The 26,035-nt window shown below is 44.5% G+C and overlaps 1 protein-coding gene across 2 annotated transcripts in view; it reads left to right on the forward strand.

Annotated features, from left to right (window-relative positions):
* Col22a1 (collagen type XXII alpha 1 chain) overlaps positions 1-26,035 on the forward strand; it is a 254,572-nt gene that overhangs the window by 206,937 nt on the left and 21,600 nt on the right. For both annotated transcript variants that reach the window (XM_021251585.2, XM_087187298.1), the window contains 9 exons: positions 433-486; positions 1,329-1,382; positions 4,986-5,039; positions 10,349-10,402; positions 16,287-16,340; positions 20,116-20,169; positions 22,971-23,015; positions 23,795-23,848; positions 25,569-25,622. In XM_021251585.2, coding sequence (XP_021107244.2) covers positions 433-486; positions 1,329-1,382; positions 4,986-5,039; positions 10,349-10,402; positions 16,287-16,340; positions 20,116-20,169; positions 22,971-23,015; positions 23,795-23,848; positions 25,569-25,622 — 477 coding nt within the window. The remainder of the gene's footprint in view (positions 1-432; positions 487-1,328; positions 1,383-4,985; positions 5,040-10,348; positions 10,403-16,286; positions 16,341-20,115; positions 20,170-22,970; positions 23,016-23,794; positions 23,849-25,568; positions 25,623-26,035) is intronic.

Consider the following 26,035-nt stretch of genomic DNA (forward strand, 5'->3'; position numbering starts at 1 on the left):
CGGTCCCCTCCTTGCTCTTCTCTACCTAGACCTTCTAGCCCACTTATCACCACAGTCACAGCTAAGCTTTGGGTGCTCATGCATCTTCTAACAAAGCCCAAGGCCTACAGCGAAGTCTGGATGTAGGAGTTGGTACACTGAACTTACAAAGAATAGGGCCCTGCCTGCCTTCCCAGCCTCATTTCCTGATGCTGGCCCATGGTACCCAAAACCCCATTAGGCTATTGCAACAACAAACCCCCAGTCAGGCCTTGTTTCTCTGTCTGCTGGCATCATACCTGGAACTCAGCAGTAACTTGGTAAGAGGTTGTTGAAAGATGGATGGATGGATGGATGGAAGCATGGACGTGGTTTTTGTTTGGCCTTTTGCAATGTAGTTCTAGTAAAAATTTCATTGACCTTTCTTTCTGTTTCTTGCTTTTTTCTTCCAAGGGAAACCCAGGAGAGCGGGGTGCAGATGGTGAGGTTGGACAGAAAGGTGATCAGGTGAGGAACAATTTCCTTTATAGTGCATTGCTCACCTTGAGTACAGATTCCTGTTTCCTCTCTGCAGCCCCTGTCCTCCATTCTGATGCGAGCCCTGGCTGCTCTTTTGCCTGAAGTAGGAAAGTCTGAAATAGGGGTTCTTGGTTTCCATCTCAACCTCTCAGATGCACAGCCACCCACCCTTTCCCTAGGTGTCCAAGGACCCACCTTTCCCCCTTCTCTTTGATTTTGCTGTGTAATCTTTTATTGGCTACCTCTTGGTCACCGAAAGTCATCCTTCAATGCCCCATTCCTCCCTCCGACTGAATCTTGCATGCCTACTGTGTAACACACACGGACCCAGGTAAAATAACCCCTGGCTCTGGTTGGTGCCACCAGGCTGCTGGGCTCTCTCTAATGAGTGTTAAGAAGGGAGCAATGATGACATGTGATCTTTCTGTCCATCTGTGTTGACCCTTGCCCCATCTAATGGTTCTGGCCCAGTGTCCTGACTGTGATTACAGTAGCTGTTGGGAACCTGGGGACCGAGCACCTAGCCAAGTCAGGTTCCATATATTATGGCCACTTTTCTTCCATCTGTATTCTCAGCCACTTCTCCACAGCTGCTCCCTCTATGTTATTTTGAAGCAAATCCATGTAAGACAGATTCTTTTAAAGTATTTTCAACTACTTTCTTCACCTCCTGAAGCACTAGGAATGTAGGAAAAATAGATTGTTTTTTCTGTGTCTTCAACTTAAATTGTTAATGGAGCTAGAAGGTGGATTCTAGATAGTTGCCTAAAATTTGGTGTTCTTACAAGGTTAAAGACTTGCTTACAGAATTACCGCTTGTGTCTTCCTAGGGTCGTCCTGGAGTTCCAGGTTTCATGGGGCCCCCAGGGATCCCTGGGCCACCAGTAAGTAAGATCTCTAATCTCCTTCCCCTTTGGCCTTGATGTTCAGCACAAGTGCACACTCACTGGAGTTGGCATCATACTGGATCTATCTCATTGAAAGGATGGGATGACCCCCTAAGAACCCCGAAGAGTGCCCTAGGATGAACTGAAAGTCCCAGGCCCAAATCACCTTGGGAGAATGCAGAGGGACCCCTGTGGCTTTGATGGGCAGTGTACTTAGAACGCCCTTGGGATTAGGAGCACTGGCAGGGATGGATTTAGCCTGTGTATTTCTAGGTTAAGAAATTCATTATGCATTGCAAATGTATAATAATAAAAGTGGGAAATTTTTCTTGTTTTGAAAATGAAAATTAACCAAAAAAATTCTTTCTCATGGGGACTTGCCCTATGGTGAGAAGTTCTGGGACTTAGAATGAGCCTGTAGAATTTTCCTGAATGTCCATGGATTGTCTCCATGAGACCCCTCCCAGACTTTGCACATGAGGGCTACTAATGCCTAACAGCCCCCAGAGAGGGAACTCACTTCAAATAGACCATTGTGTCATAAGAAACTGTGAAACAGAGGTTCACTTGGGATTATGAAGTTAAATATACCAAATTAAACTTTCTGTCTTCTTTTTAAATAAAATCTCACTGACATCTCTTATTGGTAACTTTGTGTTAATTACTTGAACAAATGAAGTTGTTTTAAATGTATTTTTTCAATAAAATCATATGAGGTCGTGAAACAGCATTCTTCCACTTCATGATTAACTTTCACAGCGTACTTGTCAAAAGGTAAATTCATCTATGAAAGTATTGAAAGCTTTATTAGTTCTTCAGAGAGCCTACTTTAAATTGTTGATATCCAGCTCAGTCTCTGCAAGTGCTCTGATGTTATTATCTTTTTTAATTTCTCAGCCTTGATTCCTAACTGATCCAACTCTGCTTTGTGCACATTTTTTGAAGGATATTGTAAGGGACGGATGAATTTGCTATCAATTAACTTCATGAAATTTTATAATTCTTTCAAGATTTAGAATTCACATTGTTAAATGGCTTGCATTACATTTGCATATGTTACTGGGTTTTGTAGCATTTGACAGTCAGCAAAAGGAAAAACTGACAAAAGTGGTGAAACTGAGTATTGGAAAGAGAGACACTAGCATTTAGCAAAGAGAGACATTTGAGAAGGTACTTTTGTTTTAAAAAATCGGTTCATTGTTAGATAATTTTGTGTCATGAAGACTTTAGCTTCCCTGTTCAACCTACAAGCTGGGGAGCTCAAGTTAAAGTCTCATCCCCACTTCATCCTCTGAGTTCAAAACCTTGTAACATATCTCCAGTATGGATGAGATCCTGGCCTCTTCTCATTGGAAGTCTCAGTAACTTACAACTCTGGGACAGTGTGGAATATGGCCTCTGGCTTCTCAGACTAGAGGATGCATCTGAGACTCAGAGACAATCATAATCAGAAGCCAGCTTGTCTGTCTTCAACTGATTAATGCTTTCTGTTCACTTGGCAGATGTTTATTGGGCTACTATTTTGTGTCATCCCTTGTACTGCTAATTGCCATTGAGGGAGGATACTGAGTCAGCTGCCTCTTTGGGATCAGCAGCCAGGCACACAGAAGCACCTGGTCTTCGTTTTGTTTTTTGTTGTTGTTGCTGTTTGTTTGTTTGTTTGTTTTTACTCTGGGCCATTCCTTGAGTATCTATTATTTGTCAGGGCCTGTCCAAGATATCCAATGCTTTAGGCATTTCCTTGTTTATTTTCTGGTTCTCAATCAATGTCTTTCCTCTAGATAAAACTATTACATTGTTCTCAATTTTGCAGGAGAGAATTTAATCTCAACTCAGCAATTTTCCAAGAAAATTCCATTTCTAGTTCCAGAAATGTTTGCTAACATCATGTAGAAATATCCAAATTTGAAGTGGAAACTCTATTGTCCTGTTAGCTTTTGACTAAATATATAATTAAACCAAAAGCCTTATGCTCTTTGTTGAAATATTATCAGTATCTCTTTTTTTCATGAATATTTCCTGGGTCTTCACTTAGTAGAAGAGATGGAGCCAAACCACGTAGATTCTGTCCTAGAAACTGGCCATCCATGGAAAATAAGACCTATTTTCTATTGCTATATCAAATTTCTGAGGTCCAAGACCATGGTGCAGTCTCTTCTATATTACTAAAACTTGACTACCACCTGGTAAAAATAGGCATTCAATAAATATATGTCAAACACTTAAATGAAGACTGCTGGATCAGTATCAATAAAGTGCTTGCTTGTTCACGTTTCCATATTTGGTTAATAGTATTGTCCCTGGACTTTGAATAGTCAGTCAGTAGAAGCGTAATAATGGATAGCTCTTCACGGGGAGCTCATAGGATGCTCTTGGTGCTGGCTGATTCTTAATGCATATTAACTTATTGAAATCTTTTAACAACTCATGCAAAAATTGTAGGCTGTTTTTGCATTTTACAAAGGAAATAGTATGTGGAAGGGATAATTACCTTGCCTGGGATTCCATTGCTAGCCTAGGAGAAACAGGATATGGACACAGAGGTTCTTAATCTGAGAAGGTTCATACCTAACCAATACCCTCTGTGCTGTACTAAGCACTGCTTCGTTGACTCCTCGTCTCCTTATGGTATGGGAGACAATTTTTAACTGTTACTGGAAATGAAGCTGAAGCTTACAGATCATGTGTGACCCAATCAATGCCACTAAGAGGCAGGGAGCTGAATTCATCTACAGAATAGTTGCTTTCATCACTCAGCCAGATCAGCTCCCAATTCATCCATTTATTCAAGAAATATTGACTGAGTGCCCAGTATATTCCAGGTGCTCTTTTAGATTCCAGGAGGAAAAGAAAAAGAAAATTCCTGACTTTGTGATGTAGCAGGTGTATGGGAGGAGGGAGACAGACAAACAAATACCAAATCAATAAACACTAGGACATCAGATGTTGCCAAGTGCTTCAGAGAAAAGTACACAGAAAAAGGACAGATTGTACCGGAGTGGTGAGTGGCAAGGGCTTGCAATTGCAGGCCTGGTAGGACAAAATCCTCATACTAAGAAAAGGATACTTGAGCTAAGACCTGGAGGATGGGGGTGGCGTGCTGTGGACACAGAGAGGCTCAGATTCAGGCCAGGGGAATAGCTCACACAAGAGCCCTGATTCAGATGTGTGCCTGAGAACACTGCACTGCTGAGCTACCTGTGTACAGTTCTTCCATCTATCCATCTCTTCATCTCTTGATTGACATAAAAAATTGTCTTCCTGATCTTTCTCTTCAGATCTTGTTTCCTACCATCAAATGTTCTCTAACATTAGCTGAAAATGTCTGTTAGGAAGTGAGACCATTTACCATTATTGCCTTGGGAATGACTGGTTGATTAATCATCCCAGCCCTTCCTGAAATGTGGGCCTTCTTCCTCCAATATCATTGCATTCTCAGGGAACAACCCGACCCGATGGGGAAGAAGCAGGGCTTTTGCAACCTGTCTAGTGTTGGCAGCTGTGCGGAAGATGTGTGCATTACACATCTGCTAAAGAGGCTATATAGGACCTCTGCCCAGGCACACCATAAACTAATCCGATCTGCCTTGTCGTTTTAAGGGAGCAGATGGAATCGCAGGAGCTTCTGGACCACCAGGAATTCAAGGGCCTCCGGTAAGTTCCTCGAGGAGCAAGGTCTTCTTTAAATCTGTCTTTAGGCCTTTCCAAAGGCCCAGGTGTTTGTCAACCTTGTTCAGACCCTCTGTGGCTCCTGTGGCCCATGTGTCCCCAGGGTTCTGTCACTAATAGTTCTGCAGTGAAAGAGCAGAAGGGTTGCTTTCTGTTGGACCCCAGGTTACTTTGCCACTAAAATAAAGGTTTGGATGACATAGTCTGGCCATCTGCGATTTCGGAATTAGTTTACAACCAATCTCACAAGCAGGCCCAAGGTTGTGGCCTCATCTCTGCATTATGATTCCAGCATAGTTTCTGTTCTGAACATGTGCAGGTGAGTGGAAAGGCTCAGGCTGGCCTAATGAGCATACACTGTGCCCCGGGTGCATCTCAGGCAGGAGGCAGACAGACCTTGTCATCCCACCTGTTCCAAAGGGGAGATGTCATCACTGCAAAGAGAAAAAAGATGTCACTGATCAAGGTCCCTACATCGCAGATGGTACAGTTGGCATTTGAATGCAATGCTTTTATCTCAAAAACTAGAGTTACCTTCATGTTACAAGGCTACTAGAATCACCTTTAGTTTCAATGCCATAAAGCAAAGGTGAACTATATTTTAGCAGGCATATTCCTAGTAATAATATGTGTATGGGATCCAAAGGAATATGTAGCACATTCATATTCCTCATCCCATCTATTTCTTTTCACTTTAGGGCTACAATTTGGAAAGGTCCTAAATCATTGTATCCACTTTGTAAGTAAGGGAAGGGAGGATTGGAGAATAAAAAGACCAGTTCAGAGTCACATAGTGAGGAAATGTCAGAGCGAGGCACAAAGCCCAGTTCATGAGACTCTCAACATCACAGTAGAAAACTGGGTAGCAAGGCCAACCCTGCCATGGTGTCTTCGGACTCTTCTGCAAAGGGCACCTTATGGTTCATTTAGTACACCTTCATTCTACCCATCCAGAGAAGACAGTGCCCAACAGACTTAAGACAAAGTCATGTAGGAAATTAACTTCCAAGTTGAGGGTTACATCCACTTGAAAATTCGCAGTTCACTGTTTCTACTATTTCACCTTGACCCACTTGGGAATGTAGAGATTGAACAATGATAGCCATGTGGTCCTTTTGGAGGATCATCATGTAGTTGGAAGCAACTCTCCTAGAAGCCTCAGCATGAATGCAGTATTGCAGGCAGTTTTTCATTGATTCTCAGACTATGAAAGATTTTCCCCAATAAAACTAGTGGACCATTTCCCTGATAAGAATGAGTTGTGGACCCAGATATAAAATCATTACATTCCTAGGAATTAAAGTGTATTAAATAAGACATTGATTCTATCCTGGGATTTCTTGCCAAGTTATGGGAGTATTTGAAGTTGTCCATGGTCTTAATACTTTACTATAAACATTAAATCAGAATATAGTGGATATTTTCTTAGCCTAAAGAATGAATATTGGTACTTAAAAATAGAAATAAAGCAAAAAGTTAGATGGTTATTGTAAATAGAAATATACATGTAGACCTAAACATTTTCATTTTATTTTGAATTAAGACATGTAAATTATTTGTCAGTCTTTTGACATAGGCTAAAGGCCTGTACTTTTGCTTTGATCTCCCTGAATGAGTTCTTTAAATGATCCTTATAAAAAGAATATCTGTCCATGTACTATTTGCTGTTATAAAAAAGTGCTTTTAGAATATAACTACACCTTGAAATAATATGAATATGAAATCCTAGATTGTTGTAATCTTTGATAGCTATCTGATAGTTCTGTTTATAGAGTGAGTGACTCATCTTCATCACATTTTGTGACAGGCCAAACTTAAGTTGCATCAAAGATCATTCTTTTCCTTTCACTACCAAAATTTCATTGAGTTACCTAATAAATAATCGAATAGATTAATTTCCATAGCAGACGACTGCAGACAGATTAGAGGAACAGGCATCTGTGTCCCTGTGAGCTTCAGCTCTTGTGGGAGGGGCAGGAGCAAGACTGCCTGACAAGGCAGAGGTCTCAGAAGGATGGTGTGGCTAGGTCACCACAGGAATGGTTAGGTGGAGGTTAGTTAAGGGTGCATCCCTCTACCATATTTTAACAACTGGTCTGTCTACTGATGATGCTGCTTTCTAAAGACAGGAGAAGCCTGGTTGTGATGTCATGAGCCCTGGATAGGGAGTCAGGAGATGGGTCCTCTCTTGGATCCATGGCATTCTTATTATGAGACCAGAGCTTCAAGGCAATGGTACAGCTCAGGGCTTTGCAAACTTTTCCATAAGGAAACAAATAGTGAATATTTCAGGCTTTGTGGGGCATATGGTCTCAGCTGCAACTTCTCAGCTATGATGGGCAAAATGAGCCACAGACACTATAGAAAATAATGGATGTGGTTGTGTGCTGATTAAACTTTATTTATAAAAACAGGCAGCGGACTATACTTTGCTCATTCATATCCAACATCACTGTTGTTTTCAATTTATGATCTTTGAAACAAGAAGTATCTAGGAAGGAGTCCAGAAAGCTCCATTCATAAATATTTAAAATTCCTGAATGATAGTTGAATATATCTGTCCTACATTGAGCAAGGATGTCTACTTTATTTGCTTATATGTTTATAGCTGCTGTTCTGTGGGGGAGAGGTGAATTTATTGATCCTTTCGCATTGGTCTAAGTGGCAATATGTCTAGGTAGTTCCAAATGTCATGAATGGAAAGCTACACAGATGTAGCTTAAGACAAATTGTTACCAGTGAAATCAAAAGTATTTTCTCAATATGAATATGAAGACTGTAAAATCTTTTGAGAAAAAGCTTGAACAAACAACAGGAAACATAGAATGTGCCTTTCTCATCATTTTCTAAGACTGTAAATAATTTCAAATATACATTATGATTTTGTTCTTTTTTTAGGCATGGTTAAAAACTCAGTTATTGAATTTATGCTGTTTAAATATTATATAATAAATGTTTATAACAGCACAATTCCTAATGTCTGCTTGAAGCAGCCTATGTGTACATCAGCAAATGAATGGTGATGTTTATACTCAATGGAGTACAATTCTGCTATGAAGAAGAATAAACTTGAGTCATTTGTAGGAAAATGGATGGAACTTGAGACCATCGTGTCAAATGAAATAAAAAAGAAGCAAGCTTAAATATCACATAGTTTCTCTTTATGAGAAACTCAAAGGATACATATAAATTAAAGAGCAAAGTAAAAGATAATACAAAACGAAAGATAGATCTTTTGCAAATGAGGTAGGGACCAAATGATGGAAGGAGGGGAGAGGGAGGGAAGAGGAATGTAATGTAAAAAGAATTAAGAGATGTTATGTACAACTTCTCACAAGGAATGCAATCATTTTGTGCTGCAAACATGGACTCATGAAAATAAAAATTGAAAAAACTTCTGGAGCAGCTAGAAAACAAAACCAACCATCTGATAGACAAAAAATGTCTTTTGGTTATATGATAACATACAAAAACTGTGTAAACTTGAAATAAGCATTAACTTTTTTTTTAAGAGGATAAGAACTAGGACTAGAGGTCCCATTTGACCCAGTTATTCCCCTGCTGGATATCTTCCCCAAAGAATTAAAAGAATCATAACACAGTGATATATGTGCACTCATGTTTAAAAGCAGCAAATAAACATATGAGACAATGTTCAACATCACTGGCCATTTGAGAGATGCAGATGAAAACAATGCTGATATTCTACCTTACTCCAGTAAGAATGGCTGCTATCAAGAAATCAACTAATAACGAATGCTGTCAGGGTTGTGTGGAGAAAGAAACCCTTCTTCATTGTTGGTGGGAGTGTGAACTGGTGCAACCACTGTGGAAATCAGTATGGAGATACCTCAAAGAACTAGGATTGGAAGTCCCATTTAACCCAGCTATTCCCCTGCTGGGGATCTTCCCCAAAGGATTAAAAGAATCATACCACAGTGATATATGTGCACCTATGTTTATAGTGGCACAGTTTGTAATAGCTAAGGCTTGGAAGCAGCCCAAGTGCCCATCAAGTGGAAACTGGATAAAGAAGATGTGGTTTTTCTATAAAATGGAGTACTACTCAGCCATAAAGAATGAGAAACTAGAGACATTTATAGCTAAATGCATGCGTATTGAGGCCGTACTCTTAAGTGAAATAAATAGGACACATGTGTAAATACCGAATAGTTTCCCTAGTGTGAGAAACTGAAAGTGTAAATAAGGATGAAAATGATTAAAATGAATAATTGATAATTTGAAATAGGAAAAGGTCCAAGGGTTTGGGGATGGCGGGAGTGGAAGGGGAAAGGGAAGAAGGGAAAGGAAAAATGATGAGAAAAGGAAAAAAATGGAAACAAAGTCTATGTAAATAGGGAAGGGTGGAGAGGGTGAAGGGTGCACAGGTAATGCGGGAAAAAATAAGAACCAAGATACATCATGTTCAGGTACAAGCACCCAATGATAAATGTAAATGTATTGTATACCTAAAATGTACCAATAAATATATGAAAAAAAGAGGATAAAATCACAAAACCTCCTTTGATGTAATGAGGATGTAAAATCTGGCATCAGTATCTTACCTACCCAACACTGGCAGGATAGATTGTGCAGTTGCCAGAAACTCCCCACCCGCACAACAGAGACATAGGGGATGTAAAAACTGCATCGTGGTAGCAATGATGACCTGGATTATCTCATGCTGATGTAGAAGTGCTGGTTGACACTAAATATATTTGATGAGCTAATGCGTAAAACAGGCAATGACTTGTTAATGCAGTTTGGTTAAATAGTTTTCCAAAATATCATGTCTTTAATGCAGGAAAGAAATACTAACTGTAACCATTTCTGGTAGAGGGTTTAGAATCTGATACAGACAATGGAAATAATAAACCATCAGTCACACTTGCTCTCGGTGAGCCCTTCCCTTCCCTGGGTCCTGCAGGTGCAACATCTCAGGTGCCATCTGTGTCTGTGCTGTTTGGTTTGGGAATCTTAGAACATCTGGGGACAGATGTCCAGTTGGATCTTGACTCACTATCTTCAGCCTCCTGGCACTGTATTGTGAATTCCCCAGAGGATGTGGGAGGGGGGCCCAGGGGGTCTCAGCTTGCACAGCAGCTGTGAGTGCACGTGTGCTCTGCCCAGGCACCAGAACCTTGAGAGACGGGAGAGGCAGGGTGTGGAGGAAGAAGAGATCCCTGCAGAGGCACCCATGCTTCCAGCTAAAGACCCCTTCTCCCAGCTCCTCGTTGACTTCCAGAACACCCAGTCAGGGATTTCATGGTGTTTTTATGTCTTGGATCTTTCAGGGGAAAGAAGGTCCTCCTGGTCCCCAAGGCCCATCTGGAATCCCTGGAATCCCAGTAAGTGGCATTTAAAAAAATTTAGTTGCACTGTACAAAAATTTGCAAACAAAAATATATTCCACCATTGTTAATGACTTGGCAGTGGTAGAATTTTGAGTGTTGTAGGAATTAGAATCAAGAAAAAAATGCAACGCTGACTAAATTTGAATGGAGTCAGTCTTAATTTCATTCTTCATTTATGGAAATGTTTGTTGTTTTCTACTTATTTACATAGTATTTTCTTTTCTCCTCCTCCCTCTCTCTCCCCCGCTCTGTGAATGTATATATGTTTGTGTATATCTCTCTACACAAATAAACATTTGTATATTACTGTTAAATAGTCATAGACTTTACATTCAACATATCCATGAATGCACCATAATATATGTGAGCATTCCTTTGTTATTCGTAAACCTTAGAATATTTTTTTTTTACAAAACCACAGTGGGCAATTTCAAATACATAACATTTTTTCTAATTTCTTTAGAATGATCCCCAAAAGTGTAGTTCACTTGTCAGTTCTTGATTAACACTGAAAAATTGCTTTCCACAATCATGACTCTGGATTTCTCAATTTAATATACTTCTCAGTAGCACTGAGATCTTTGATGTAGTTGTAATTAGGTCTTTCTGGAAAGGTCATATGCTGTCTTCTCAAATGAGGAGGCATTCTTATGTGGCTCAAGGTCTGTCCTGTGCCTGCTGCTGTGCCATCAACTGGCCACAGCCCCTACTGCTGCTTTCTACTGTGCATTCATTTGTTCCCTCGCACCAGCTTCATTTTGCTTGCTAGAATGTGCTGCAATCTCTCCTACCACACTTAACTTCTTCCTCCAGGCCACAAGGTCTTTGCACATGCATTTCTATCTGCTTAGAATATCCTCTGGTCATTCTTTTGCTGGTTGTTGCCTTTGGTAATTCCCTCTCAGCTCAGGCATGCTTTCTTCCCCATCCCGAAGGCCGAGACAGCCTTTCTCCCTGCCCCCGCCCTTGCTTTCTGAATTCCTACCCCAGCTTGTAGTCACATTTCCATTGGTGCAATGTATGGATGAGCAGCCACTTCCTCTGCTATTCAGTGATCTGATTTAATTGTTCCTTCAACAAATGAATTAGGCACTCTTGTTTACTAGATATAACAGAGGGGATATAGCAGAGAAGAGTAACTCGTATCTATAGTATTGTATTATGGGCTGTACATTCTAGGAGAGTTAAAACCATATCCCCACACAGAGCGGACACACAGGAAATATTAATGAAATAAATATATGGATTAATTAAATGTTTCCTTAGGGCTCTTCCTCCTAGAATATCTGGTGAGTACTGATGGAAGAGCTATGTCCTGGGCATCCTTGGTAACCCTTGATGCAGCTCTGGGACTCAGAATTTCCGTAACCTGTCCAGGGCACACACATCTTAAGTGATGTGTTGGGATGTATAAACTGCAGCCCTGGACCCCGGTATGTCATGGCAGTAAGGACACAATTACCAACGTAACTCTAACAAGTGTTGAAGCTAAGGGGAGAAAAATTCTGGGATGGATTTTGTATCAACCCCTTATCAAAGTTCCAGGAGACTAGAGAACAGGGAAAAGCCTTAGAAAAGCTTGTGCTATTTTCTTAAACATATCTGGCCTTCTCTCCCATCCTCTCCCATCCCTTCCTCCCTCCTCTGTCTTTGTTCCTTCCAATGAATATCTCATCAGTCACCTCCCTTTCTGCTGACTATTGTCACTATTAAGCCAAGAGTGGGCTTTATTAATTCTTGGCCTCACATTAATTCATTCCTGTCTGTTCTGTCTCCTTCTCACCCCTGCCCTGACTCCAGCCCACATCCACACCCCTCACTCTAGCCCCTTTCAACTACTTTGGTTTCCTCTAAGAAATCATTCCTACAGAGAGAACTCCTCATCTTCCTTCTGCCTGGACAGTAGGAATCCTGATAGCTTTCCTGTGTGTTGTGCATTGTGCTCACCACTGTGGGCTCCGTGGACAGAACTTTCCAAGCATAAATCCACTGAAGGTTCACTAAGGCTGCATTCATCAGTTTATCTCCTGGTTTCCACTTGTGCTAGCTTTCCCATTGCTGGGCACAATACTGGACAGTCATACCTTAATGGAGGAAAGGCTTAATTTAGCTCATAGTTTGGGGAAGATTCAGTCTATAGCCAGCTGGTTCCAAAGCTGAAGCATCATGCTGACCTAGAATCAGAACATGGAAATAGAATAAGAGGAACACCTAAGAGACCATATATAGTACCTGAGGCCATGCCTCCATGACCCACCAATACACACCCAAGAGTGCGCTTTGTTAATCTGCTAAGGATTTTCTTAATCCAGGGAAGTTGTTATGTCAGGAGTAACAGTCATAATCCACCACTTTTCAACTCGACACCCAAACACATCTCCTTAAGCCATACTTAATCTCCAAATAAGGACAAAAGTAAATTCATAATTCCACCAATATAACTATTACAAGTACAGCTTGAAATTCAATAACCTCTTCCCCAATATCTCAACCGTTTCAGCATTTTTCAAAAGTTCAATCCAAGTCTCTTTTGAAACTCAGGCAAACTACTAACTGTGAACCTCTATAAAACTATCAAACAAGTTACATAATCCCAAGGTGCAATGGCACAGTTATATATTCCCATTCTAAAAGTGAGGAACATAGGGATAGAAAAGAATCAGTCCAAAGCAGGGCTGAAACCCAGCAGGGAAACATTAAGTCCGGTAGTTCAGTATCTGGTATCCGAGGCACACAGTGGGAAAATGTGATATCAAGGGCTTGGTGATCCCATCCCTGTGGTTTTGCTGGTGTTAGTCCATATGGCCGCTCTCTTGGGCTGATTCCACTCAATTTCTGTCCAGCTTTTATGGGCAGAAATTCTGTGTTCTTGGTCTTTTGGTCTCCCTCAGGCTTCCACTGAATCTTCCCCTTCATTCCCGCAGCTTCATGCGCTGCCCTCATGGGGGCCTCTTGTTTGGCCTCCCAGACCTTCCACTGAAACCTGGGTAGAAGCTGCCCTGACTCCATAACTCTTACATTCTGCATGCCGGTCAAACCAGCATTGCATAGGTAATGGCAAGGCCTGCTGTCGGTGGAAGCAGTAGCCAGGCCTTGTTGGACTGTGGCTGTAGTGGCTAAGACCTTTCTCAAGCAGGCATCTCAGGGACTTGCATATGGAAGATAGACACTTTTGCACTCTTGAGCCCTTGATGGGTGGGGTCTTGATGATTTCTGAGAGGCCTTCAAGGCGTCTTTCTTCTTGTTCCTGTGCAAAATACTTGGTTTCTTTCTAATGGCTTTCACTGTCCATGTTCTTATCAGTATTGGGGTCTTTTGAGTTCTGACCATAATCATCCATCAGGTTCTGTTTACTGCATTCTAGGGCTTCTCTAGCCTCATCTCCAAACTGTTCCAAATTCCTCTTGCAAACTAGTTCCAAAGTCTTTTAAATCACATAGTTGGGTAAAGTCATAGCAATGACCCCAGTTCTCCAATGCCAGTTTTCTGTATAGTCAGCTTTCTTGTCACTGAGACCCAAGACCCAACACTTACAATTTAAAGGAGGGAAGGTTTCATTTACTTCATGGTTTGGGGGATTCAGTCCATAGATGGCTGGCTCCAAGGCAGGAATGAAATGACAGAAGGGACATGGCAGAGCCAAGAGTGACAGAGAGGACAGACCGAGGACCATATATAGTACTTAAGATCACACCTCCATGACCCACCCAGACATGCCCAGGAACATGCTTTCCTAATCTGCTTTTTAATCCAATTAAATTGGCATAGCAGGACTTATAATCACAGTCCCTGGCATAATCCCTGCCCCCAGGCATGCTCTTACTCTGCTCAGTGGAGTTAGGCAGGAATAGAGCTAGACTCAGAGCGCTGCATTCACCTCCATCACAGCACTTAGGATATGAACCACCAGTGTCTCTTGATTGTCCGCTTTCACCTCACATCCCTCATTACAGAGTCATGTAGATGTTTCCTAAATCTGGCCTAGTGCAGATGTAAGGAAGGAGTGATACACAAATACAATAATCTTCTGATGCTAGCATTCTAGGTCCCAGCCTTGAAAGAAACCTGTGGTCACTCAGTGAAGCCAAATCAGACAGGAATTAACCATCAGTACAGAGCATGTTGCCTACCACAGAGGCCATGGGAGCCCTATCGATGGACCCCCAAGCCAGGCTGTGAGGGGCCACCCAGGCTTCCTGGGGGTGGTGATTTGTAAGTACTCACGGTCAAGATGCACAAGCAGAAAATGTTGGCAGGGTTCAGAAAGAAAGTGTCAGGTAGAAGGGACAACCTGAAGCCAGGTGGGGACATTTGTACTTCCACTGATGGAAGGAAAGTGGATACACTGTACTTCTGCTGGGTAGGGAAGGGGTACAAGACTCAGCAAACTCTCCAGCACCTGGACACCAACATTAGCTTCCATGAAAGGAAATGCCACATCCCTCCATTGTGGTGGGACAACTCTGAGCCAGGCACGTCCAAAATTGTCCTTCATATGTATCACACACTGAGCTCTTCTGGCAAGGGGAGGCTGTTAGAAGGGAAAGAATGCTGAGTAGCAGGTAGAAAGAGGCAGCTGTTCCTCTCTTGGAAGCCACACTTCTCAGAGTATTCAGTAGGCCACACTCAGTGCTCCTCTGCATTGTCTCAAGCCACTGCTTTTAGCTGGGTCAGTCTGCTATCTTCAAAATGATCACCTAGATTATCTTTTCCATCTTCGGAGACTGTGGAGACATATTTACCTGTTAGATGAGATGTAGTGCTCTGCCTAGAGCTGAGATTATCAGTACGGGGTTGGAGCAGAGGGACACGGAATCTTAGTGAGGCCTCATGGAAACAATTGAACGAGGTATGACAGAAAAATATGGTGTGTGTGCTTCAATACAGCTTGTTAAGGTGAAAGACATATTGCCACTAACCTCCTTCAGAGTACTCCCCACTTGAGACACACGCACTCCCTCATGCCTGTCGCTTTCTGAAGAAGTTTCAGAAGTGCTCTTTTGTGAGCATCTTTTGAGCTGCCATGGCTGCCTCAATGTCCTGAATCCATTCAAAACATTTACCTTTCACAGTCATTTTGACTTGGAGAAGACTGAGAAGTTGCATGGTGCCAGATCTGCTGAATAAGGTGGATGAGGACACACTGTCGTGTTTTTATGACCATTTTTTTTCTGTTGCATAGCACTGTGCAACAGCACTCACCATATTTTTGATCACACCTCATACAGATGCTCATGAAAGAAGATGTCAGAACTGCTTCAGAAAGTAGCAAGAACAGTGGGATAAATGTGTTTGAAGCAAAGGGGAGCATTTTGAGGGGGATTCATGGCAACGTGTCTTCTATTACAATTTTTTTTTGTAATTTAATCATTGACAGTAATTTTTGGTCATCCTTGTAGAATTCCACGTCTGTTCTGTTACCCACACACACTTCTTGCTGCCATCTCTGTTCTCTGCATATGCCCCTGGAGCAGTTCTGAGTGCTCTGCTGCATGCTTGCATTGTCCTCTTCCCCAGCACCTGAGCCCCATTGCCATGTTCAATGCAGGACACCCACGGATGAGGCCCTGCCACCCTGAGTTTGGCTTTGAAAATCTCCAATGGAAGGTTCTTTAGATGGATTACAAGAATAATGATACCATTGCATCACTCTTCCATTTTTTGCCAGGTACCATGAGTCAGAGATCCACAGCTAGAGTCTGGGTACTGGGGAAGAAACTGGAAATCAGATTTCTTTCATTTGTTGAGATGCCCCTTAACTACTCACTGTGAAGGTATCTGCCTGGAGTTAGGCAGGAGGCAATGCTTAAATGGCATCTTTTCTTCCCTTCCTTCTAATCTTCTCTGGCCTGATCACCTATTTGAGTTTTTCTTGCAGGGAGAAGAAGGCAAACAAGGCAGAGATGGAAAGCCAGGTCCCCCTGGGGAGCCGGTAAGGAACTCTAAACTTCTTACATTTTACATCCAACTTCATAGTTTCTTTCTTTTTTTCTTTTTCTTTTATTTTTTTGGTACTGGGGATTGAACTCGGGACCTTGTGCTTGTGAGGCAGGCGGTGGGACCACTGAGCTAAATCCCTGGCCCAAACTTCACAGTTTCTTAATAACAGCTGGTGTGTGCTGAGGGGAGTCTATGAGCCAGGCACGGTGATCATTATTCCCAGCGCATCACTTCACCTGCTCCTCCCAACAACCCTGCCAGTTGCTGATCCTTTTCCTGTTTCATAGCCAAAGAAAATGAATCTCAGGAAGGGACAATGAGGAGCCCAAAGTCATGTGACAGGTTGGTGACAGTGTAGGGTCCAAGCCCTGGACTCCTTTCCTTCCTTCCACTCTGTGTTTTATTACCTACATGCTCTTGATGCTATAGATGTGGAACTAGTCTCTGGGATAAGTAAGCCAGCCCTGAATAGAAATCTGGTATCTGAAAAGATTCTCTTACTAACAGAAGATTTGAATTCTCGGGGCTGGAAATTTCCTGCCACGCCACTTTTAACTCTAGCGCAGAGTTATATATTTTTTGTTTTCTTTTAATGCCAGCTGCTCAGTGTGGAGGCCCGAATGCTGCTGTGGATGTCCTGTGGCCCATGACGCTGGTGGCTGGGAGGCAGCAGGGTTTCAAAGACCTTAACCTGTGACCACTTGGTCAGACTCCCTGACCTAGAGCTGTCCATTTTGATGAAGACTAGGTTCTCTGTCTTCACAAATCTGGGCCTGGAGTGTAAACTCAGCAGCAGAGCCCTTGCCTGGCATGCAGGAGGCTCTGGGGTCCAGTCCCAGCACCCTTCCCGCAGGTGGAGGGGCGGTGGTGGGTCAGACACCTGGGTCCACCATGCCCACCCGTGAGGGGTCAGGGTGGATGTCAGAACGCAGGAGCTGACTTGGGCTGCCCCAAGGCATCTTGGTTTGGTAGAGGGTGCAGAGTGGCGTGTGTCAAACCAGGTATCCGTGTATTTTTTCTAGTTCTTACCTAGAGGCTCTCTGGGAGGCTCCACAGCACACTCACAAAAGTGGTTTCCATCCATGCAAGGGTGGTTCTGAGCAGAGGGGGGTCACAGAAATGGGAAGGCAGCTTACACCCCAATGTATTGTTTTATTGTATTGTTATCTTCTTACTTGTTGGAAGTATGTGTATGCATGACATGTTGATAAAATTAAATTGAAAATCTAATTACTCAATACAAATATTTTATGCTAAAATTATAGCGACAGCCATAGCAGGGACGAAATGCCTTTGAATGCTGGCTCCTTTCATCGAAGGCTTTGTGACCTGGAGCGAGTCAAAAACGGCCTCTGAGCTTCAGCCTCTTTTCACACAGAGTAAGAATAGTGCGCTGACTTGCCAGAGTTGCTGGAGGATTAAATGGGGTGAAAAATGCATGCAGAGCATCAGGCCCATCTAACTGTTAATTATTTCAGCGAGTTACTTTACGCAGCTGCCCTACTTTCAGCTCCCAGTGAGGTCAGGACTGAGGAGCCTTTAGAGCCATTAAGTGGAATTACAGAAAAGTTTCTGCAGCAAGGTTCATGTTCCATTTAATTTGTTTAGTCATAAACTATTATGACTCACTTTGAATCTTGCACAACTTGCCGGAAGCACCTCTTTTGTCACTTTACAGTTTGGCACATGCTGGAGCCACAATTCAGTGCTGATAGGAAAACAAAGAGCTTTCTGCAAACTCATAGTGGAAAGCTGTGGCACAGGCAGAAAGACTGACGCCTAGCGGTGGCGCCTGTGGGAGCAAAGAGCACAGCGGGATGGAGCATGAGTGTCTTCCATGAAGCACTCGACTGGCCGGTGCTCTTTTTCCCAAAAAGCCTTATTATTACCCCGAGATGAGGCAGCATCCAGCACTTGCACCCCAGAGGCTGAGCAGGGAAAGGACCTCTCTGGCCAACTCTCACTATACTGAGAGCTCCTTGCTTGCTCCGCTTATCCAATGGCTTTGCAACCTTGGCCTGTGCCACACACTGGGCATGACTGATGACAGACCAGGCCTGTTCAGGGTAAGCAGGGTCCATGCAGGAGACAGGGCTGGTTCCCCTGGGCCAGGTAGGACTCACTGACCATGGGGCCTGAGGTCTGCATTCTGGAACTTTTTCCATTGGCTCTTTCTGAAATTCTTCAGCACAGCCATCCTAAATGATTAGCATGTTGAGTTGTTTCAGAGGAAATTGGCCTGATGGGTGACAAGTGTGTCCCTCATCGGGTTGAAGTGAGGACGTGTTGACATCCTGGTGTAAAGCCTTCTTCTGCTGGCATATGTGTGTCTCTCAATAGCAGCCTGTTGTTGCCATTATTGCCCTGGGACCTTGGGCCAGGGCTGGGGATTGCATTTGACGGTGGGGCAGGGCCAGTGAGTTACTAGGCCGGTCCACCCTCCATCACAAAGGCTATGAAGAAGGATCTCAGCTGCAAAACTGCAAAGCACTCAGGAAGGGAAGTGACACTGGTGTCCAGGGATGTCCCTGGACCCCTTGTCTCCCTGAGGACCCTTCAAGAACCTTAAGGCTTACACCCTGTGAAAGTGAGATGCACAGAATGGTCTGAAACAGCCATATCCTTTGGTTATAGTGCTGAAAGACGTAGAATGCTGCCCCGTCCAGCATCAACCCAATTTGCCCTCTCAGCCCCTTCCCCTGAGCCTTCTCCTTGTTCTGTACCTCTGAAAGATTTATCTGGTCTTAATGGCCCCAGGGCACTCACTGGCTTTAGTGCCAAGCTGTGGACTGTAAAGAATTTTAAATGGCAAGTGTGTGTTCAGCGTCTTTGTGTCTGAGAAGCGGGGTGAATGAGTTCTGGGGGATCCAGGCTTCCCTACAAGTGGGGCTACTGCCGGCCTGAGAAGAGCATCCGCTTGGGCATAGCCTGAAGCTGGGATTCCATCTGGCTTTGACCTTTGGAAGCTCAGTAACAATATAACTGCTTTGATCCTCAATGCCACCACTGAAAAAGTACAATAGATAATAGCTGCCTTGAAGTGATTTAGTGAATAAAGTTATTTATAACTAAAATGGCCATGTAATTTCTCACTGTGCCAGAGCACTTCAGACAGCGAAAGGGGGTCTGCTATGGTTTAGATCTAAAGTGTCTCCAAAAGTTGCACGTGTTCGGACGTGTGGCTTTGGGAAGTCATCAGATTATGGGAGCTTTGCATTCAACAGGGGATCCATCCACAGCTGAATGTGCTCTTAGGAGGTGGGGCTGGTTGGAGCTGGGTCACTGGGAGTGTGACCTGGAAGAGCATATTCTTGTCCCTGGTTTCTCTTTCTCTCTCTGCTTCCTGGCTGCCTTGAGCTGAGCAGCTTTCCTCCAGCGTGTCCTTCCACTGTGCTGTTTCTATGCTGGAGCCAGCTGACCATGGACTGAATCCCCTGAGAACCGTGAACTAAAATGAACCTCTCCTTTAAGTTTCCAGTTTTTGGCATCTTGTCCCAGTGCCAGGTAGTTGACTAATGCAGGGACTATGAATAATGAATCTGAGGTTGAATCCTGTGGAATCCCAAAATCCCTGGAACCCCACAGGCCCGGAAGCTGCTTGTGGAGATCGACGTCCATGGCAATGGCCTGGCACTCCAGGATGCGGGCTGTCAGCAGGCACAGAGAGCAGAGCGGCCTTTGGAGACACAGTGATGTGAGGTGCAGGCGGCCGAGGACAGGAAATCCCAGCACTGTTCCTCTCACCTCTGCTTTTCTTCTTACTCCAGGGCAAAGTGGGAGATCCAGGTCTCCCGGGACCGGAGGGACCTCGAGGCTCACCCGTAAGTACGGAGCCATGCACAGCAGAGTGAAGCCACAAGTGACTCCGCCTCAGCCGTACCGCCTTGGCAGGGGCAGCTGGGGCCACTTGGCCCCAGGGCTGTAAGAGTCACTGTCTTCCCAGAGGGATGCTTTTCTGTAATTACTTCTGCATTTTTACAGGTCATAGGTTTGAAATTTATTTTCTAACTTTCGAGCATCACTAGCCCTTGCTCTTCTAAGTTGTCTTCATTCTTATTCTCTTTGTTTTAATTTAATGGGTTTTTCTCTTGATGATAAAACTTAATACTGAGTCTTTTTTTGGTACGAGGGATCGAACTCAGGACCTTGCGCTTTCGAGGCAGGCACCGGAACCACTGAGCTAAATCCCCGGCCCCCCTGTTTTTTCAGTACTGATAACTGAACCCAGGGCCTTCACACTGAACTACTTTTCCAGTCCTTTGTTTTTTATTTTGAGGCAGGATCTTAGTAAATTGTCTAGACTGGACTTGAACCTGTAATCCTCCTGCCTCAGCCTGTCAGAGTACTGAGATCACAGGCATGTGCCACAATGCCTGACTAAAAATGAATCTTCATTTCAGTTTTAAACAGGTTCTATAGCTTCAGGCTTTTTTCAAATTAGAAAAGTAAACCTAACTGTATAACAACAATGATAATGATAAAAATAAAAAGATTGGTATAGGGAAGAAAATGAAGTTACTTCTCATTCTACTGCCCAGAGTAAAACTCTGTTAACATTTTAATGCATAGCTTCCTAGTCTTATTTATTTTCCATATATTAATTCTAACATATTTACACATATATTTACATCTTTGTCCAGCTATCTAGCTATTGGGCATGTACATATGCACATACACACAGTTTTTCTACAAAATAAGGTCTTTTTGGGTTATATTTTTCTAAATCCTTCATATTTTCATAATTTCAAAATTATTTACACAATTCTTTAAATTGTTTTTGGAAAAAAAATCAATGTTTAATGAAAATCCTAAAATCCAATTATCTGGCAAGAAACAGTAGATCATAATGCTAGTTCTGTTTCCTTAATGTTATTTTTCTTTTAAAGAAATCAATAGATCACCTGGCTAGTATTCAATAAAGAGGAAATAAAACACAAAAATCAATTTTCTTTTTTCCAAAATCTCCTTGGTTTTCACTTGATTGTACCAGAAGAAATCTGAGAACAAGGAACACTATTGGCTGTAGGGATTGAAACTCAGAACTAGTGATTGATTTTTTTTTTTCCAAACATACTTTAAATTGATCCCATTATACCCTTTCTGGAGGCATTTTGTAACTTATTATGAAGCACAGTGCAGTCCTTCGTAAGCTGGGGTGTTCTGGTGGACAATGGTCAGCTTTTCAAAGGTGGTCCCTGGCTGTTGGGAGAGAGAGGCTGCCTTTCTGTACAGAGATTCGTTAGCTGAGGCCCACCCTGGGGATGAGACTGTCTCTTTCCTCTTCCTGGGTGTTGTGAGGAAGGGACACAGGTGAGAGACCAAGCAGATAAAGCATGACCCAGGTCCCGCGGCTGGCATGGCATGAGTCAAAGCAAGGCTTTGAAGAGTGCCATGGGCTCTGAGAGACACAAACCCAAGTCCAGCCTTCACTTTATCATTTATGAGCTTTGTGAACCTTCATTGCAATGGGACCTCTCTGAGCCTCTCTCTTTCTTTCTATGAAATGGAGATGTTAGCTCCCAGTGCTGTAGGGTGGTTGTGAGCACTAAAAGAGAAGACACAGCATGTAAAGTTCCTACCAAGTGCCTGCCACATCCATTGTGGCTCTCGGTCCCTGCCTGTGTGCTGGCTGGACTTGGGGCTCATTGGCCTCGAGGAAGATGCAGGGACTTAGGTAGTCACCGGGCCAGCTGTGTGTGGGCAGCTGTAGCGACCTCATCCTTTACTCGGTCCTCGGGGCTGCTCTGGAGAAGTAGATTCTACCCCTCTCCCTCATTCCTCAGCTGTGGACCTAGAGTCCTGGGAAGAAAAGTGAAGCCCTCAGGATCCACAGCTGGGAAGTGGGGCCAGGATTTCCTGCTAGTCCCATCAGACCCAGGAGCACAGGGGGTCCTCACCCACATGATACTGCAGATTATACCCCAGGGGCTTCTACTGCCCTCATTTTCCATTAAGACCTCGTGGGATTCAGTGCCCATTCCGAGGTCACAGTGGTTGACTCTGGATCCAAATCTGAGAGGACTTCATCCTTCTTCTTCCCTCTTCCTTACCAGTGGCTTCCAGGCCCTGATGGCTCACGAGGTCCCAGACCTGTGTCCAGTTTACATACAGATCTCCCGGGTCCTCTCTGCAGGGTCCATCCCCAGGGAGGAGGCAGCCAGGTGACAGCTGATCTTGGTCCCTGAGGTCCTGTGTGGCCATAGACGGCCTTGTGGCTGGAGTGGGCCAGTGTAGAGCTGGGCTCTGCAGACGGACAGCCTGTGTGCAGCCTGCACCCTTGCTCCGTGTGACAGGGCGAGCTGACAATCAGATCCTTTAGCTACAAAACAGGGAAGACAAAAGCCATCTTCACGGCTTCGCAGTCATGAATGAGCTGACATAGTATGGTGTGCTATGGGGCCACAGTGCCTCCACCTTCTCTGCATCATTCCGGTTCCCCTCTGTTCCTCCTCCTTGACTTCCCACTCCCACCTGGCAGAGCAGGCTCAGCTCTGGCAGCTGACAGTGAATGAAGGGAGTCAGTGAGGCACAGCCAGAGGGATAGGATGCAGCGTGACCCTCACTGGGGTTCCTGCTCTGCTCCCAAGTCTGCTGTTTGTGGAGTAACTCTTATTTCTTCTAGGGCTTCAAGGGACACACAGGGGACCCTGGTGCTCCTGGTCCCCGGGTAAGTGGATGTCACGCCAGGTGACTCAGAGCTGACACTTGTAGAGAGAGGACTGCTTAGGCCCAGAGGCAGGGCAGTATCGGCATAGTGGGGATGAAGAGTGGGCACCCCAACACGCTGGTGTGTCTTGGTCTGGTTCTCTAGCTGGTCCTCCTGGGGGTCGGACACTGATCAGCTAGTCTGGCCAAAGCAGTCTGGACTCAGGTTGGTCTCCACTATCGGACCCTGCACGTGAGCCCCTTTGAAGCAAGTTTTAGTACCCAGCTTATTTTGTAGAAGGGGAAACTGAGGCCCAGAAGGTGTGGGTGATTTTCCCAGGATTCCAGAAATTCTATGGAACATATTGGCCTGTCGCAGACAGGAAGCCTCTGAGTTTGTCTTCTACCCTTCAGCTCCTGTCTCTTCTGAAAGCTGGGAATGGAAGCGACTTTGAGGGTCAACAGTAAGACCCCTGTATGCTGTCGGTAACCAGGAAACATTGCAGTGTAGCAAGGGGCCATTGGTCAGGAGACAAGGAGGTGGAGTCCAAGAGCTGATGCTCTTTCCATCTGTGCTGCCGGGAAGGTGCAGGTGGCCCCAGGCTCCCATTACTGCCTTTGAGTGCACACAGACTCTGGCTTGGCCCAGCACTGTGTGATGAGGCTGCCCTGCCCTGGGACCCTTCCCGAGTGATGGCTCCGGGCTCTGCATAGCTCCCAGGTCCTTAAAGCCCCTATGGTTGAGCCAGCCCATAGCTGAGACCCGTAGCTCAGGCCCTAACAGCAGCTTTCTGTTTCTAGGGAGAACCAGGTGCCACCGGGCCACCTGGCCAGGAAGGGACACCAGGAAAAGAGGTAAGTGGAGGTGCTCTGGGACCTGGCTGGGGGATCAGGAAGGGATACCCAGAAATTGTACCACAGTGGTCAGTGGTAGCTCTGTGAAGAGGACACAGCGGTCATGTCCGCACTGATTGGCACAAGTGAGACCCAGACTTCCAGCCTGGTGGGTTGGTGGCTGTGCCTTACAGTTGAGAGGTGGCTTTTCTGGATTAATCAACCTTATGTTGTACCAGAGATGGGCCTGTTGGACCCACCCTTATATGGCTTGAGAGACATTTGAGGGGTTCTGGGTTATTTCTCCACCTTCTGTGTACTTCAGTGTTGAAAGTACCCCTTCACCCCTCACCACCACTACTTCCACCTGCTATTTTCAAACCTTGTCTTTCAGTCAGGGATTTGGACAATCAATGAACACTAGGTCTAATACAAACAGAAAATATTTCCATTCTGTGAGATTCAAACTTTTTCTTTGTAATTGTTTCAGTCATTTTAAAATCCTGCTCTATCTGACTCAAGTGGCTCTCATTTTTATTTGGCCTTGGAATCTGTACAGACAATATTTTTTATCTGAGTTGCAAAAGGAAAATTCTGAGATCCAAAGAGGTTAAGGGCTTACTTGTAGTCACATAGAGTCACAGGCTGAGGAATGAGCCTGGAACTGGTATCTTCCATCTCAGTACCACACTCCCCAGCCCCGGGACTGGCCGCTCATCCTATGCAGCTCCCTGCAGGGCTGCGGGACATGTGAGGAGGCAGTGTAGTCTCCTGGGAATGGTGCTTGGGCAGAAACAGGGCCTCCTGTCTGCCTCTGCATCCTCCAGCACCAGCCTGAGAACTGGTAAGATGACCCCTCCATGTGGCTCTTGATTCTCTAAGCACAGTGGCTCTTTGGCTGATCTGCTATTATGGGATGAAGGACCATGGGAAAAATTCTGGTCTAGTTCCTATGTGTTTCTTTAGATTTTCTAAAACCAGTGGAGTGCCTGGAGCCTCATGCAGATAGGTGAAAGCAAAGATCCCTCCAGCCCACCCCTCTCACTGCCATTTATAGAAAAGGCAACACAAGGAGCTCCCCGGGCAAGAAGAGGGCCAAGCTCAGCTCACAGTCAGGCTAGAGCTGGGACAGGACCAGGACATTAGGTCATGGGCAAATGCTTTCTTCTCCCTTCTTAACTCCATGACTCTTTAATTGTAAAAATCCATTTTCTGGAGCAATTTCTTATTCACTTTGTGTAGGAGTGTGTCTAGGCTTCTGTGTTTTCATCCGCGACCAGGGTAGGGTGATACCATGTCATGAGGCGGTTCAGAAGGGTGTGTGAGGTGGTGAATTATAAGGCTTTGCACACTGGAAGGTGCTGTGCATGTGGATGGTGAAAGTTCTTCCTGTTGTGTTGACTCAGGCAGGAATGGCTCCAGGTTACTGTCCAGTGAAACAGGAGAAGAATGTCAAGAGAGTTTGTCTATCTTCTCTGCTTCCTTATCTTGGTTTGAGATGGAGCCTCCTGATTCCCTGGGGACCAGGTGGAGCTGTCTGAGCTGGTGAATACACACACTGATGAGGGCTTGCAAGCATCTCTTGTAGAGGAAATGAGCCTGTTGACTGGAGAGCAAAGTTAGGAGGCTGCTGGTGCCCTGGGGCCTCTTGGTGAAATCCAGTCCACATTTGAATCTAAGCCTTCATCACCCTCGCATGGTGGCTCTGTGATTATATGATCCCCCTCTCTGTTTGTTCCAGGGTGACACTGGACCTGCAGGGCCACAGGGTCCCCGAGGACCAAGGGGCCCACTGGTGAGTTTTGCTTTGAGTTTCGTTGGGTGCATGTTTCTGGCTGCACAGCTGTTGCCATGGTGATGTTTGGTTGGTTCAACCTAGTGCAGCCATATGTGCACGTACATTTAATGAGCTGGTGAACACCCATTGCCTCAGACCCTACTGCCATGCTACAAGGAGCTGGGAGCATCCCTGGAACCACTGTCTCTCATCCCAAAGTGGTGGCAGCTGCCACCTGGCTGGCAAAGGCCTATGTGGTTCCCTCTGATCTTCTCCCCTTGGCTTTGTGCCATCCTGAGGACTGGGGCTTGCATCTCATACTTCTTTCCTGCAGGCACTGTAACAAGTACCACAATCTAGGAGGCTTGAATAACAGAGATGTGTTTGCTCACAGTTCTGGAAGCCTAAATTCTGAGTTTAAGGTAGCAGTG

This window comes from Heterocephalus glaber, unplaced genomic scaffold, assembly GCF_053883595.1.
Source record: "Heterocephalus glaber isolate CG9 unplaced genomic scaffold, H.glaber_assembly_v1.0 deba00000281, whole genome shotgun sequence".
In the NCBI taxonomy this organism is placed as follows: Eukaryota; Metazoa; Chordata; class Mammalia; order Rodentia; family Bathyergidae; genus Heterocephalus; species Heterocephalus glaber.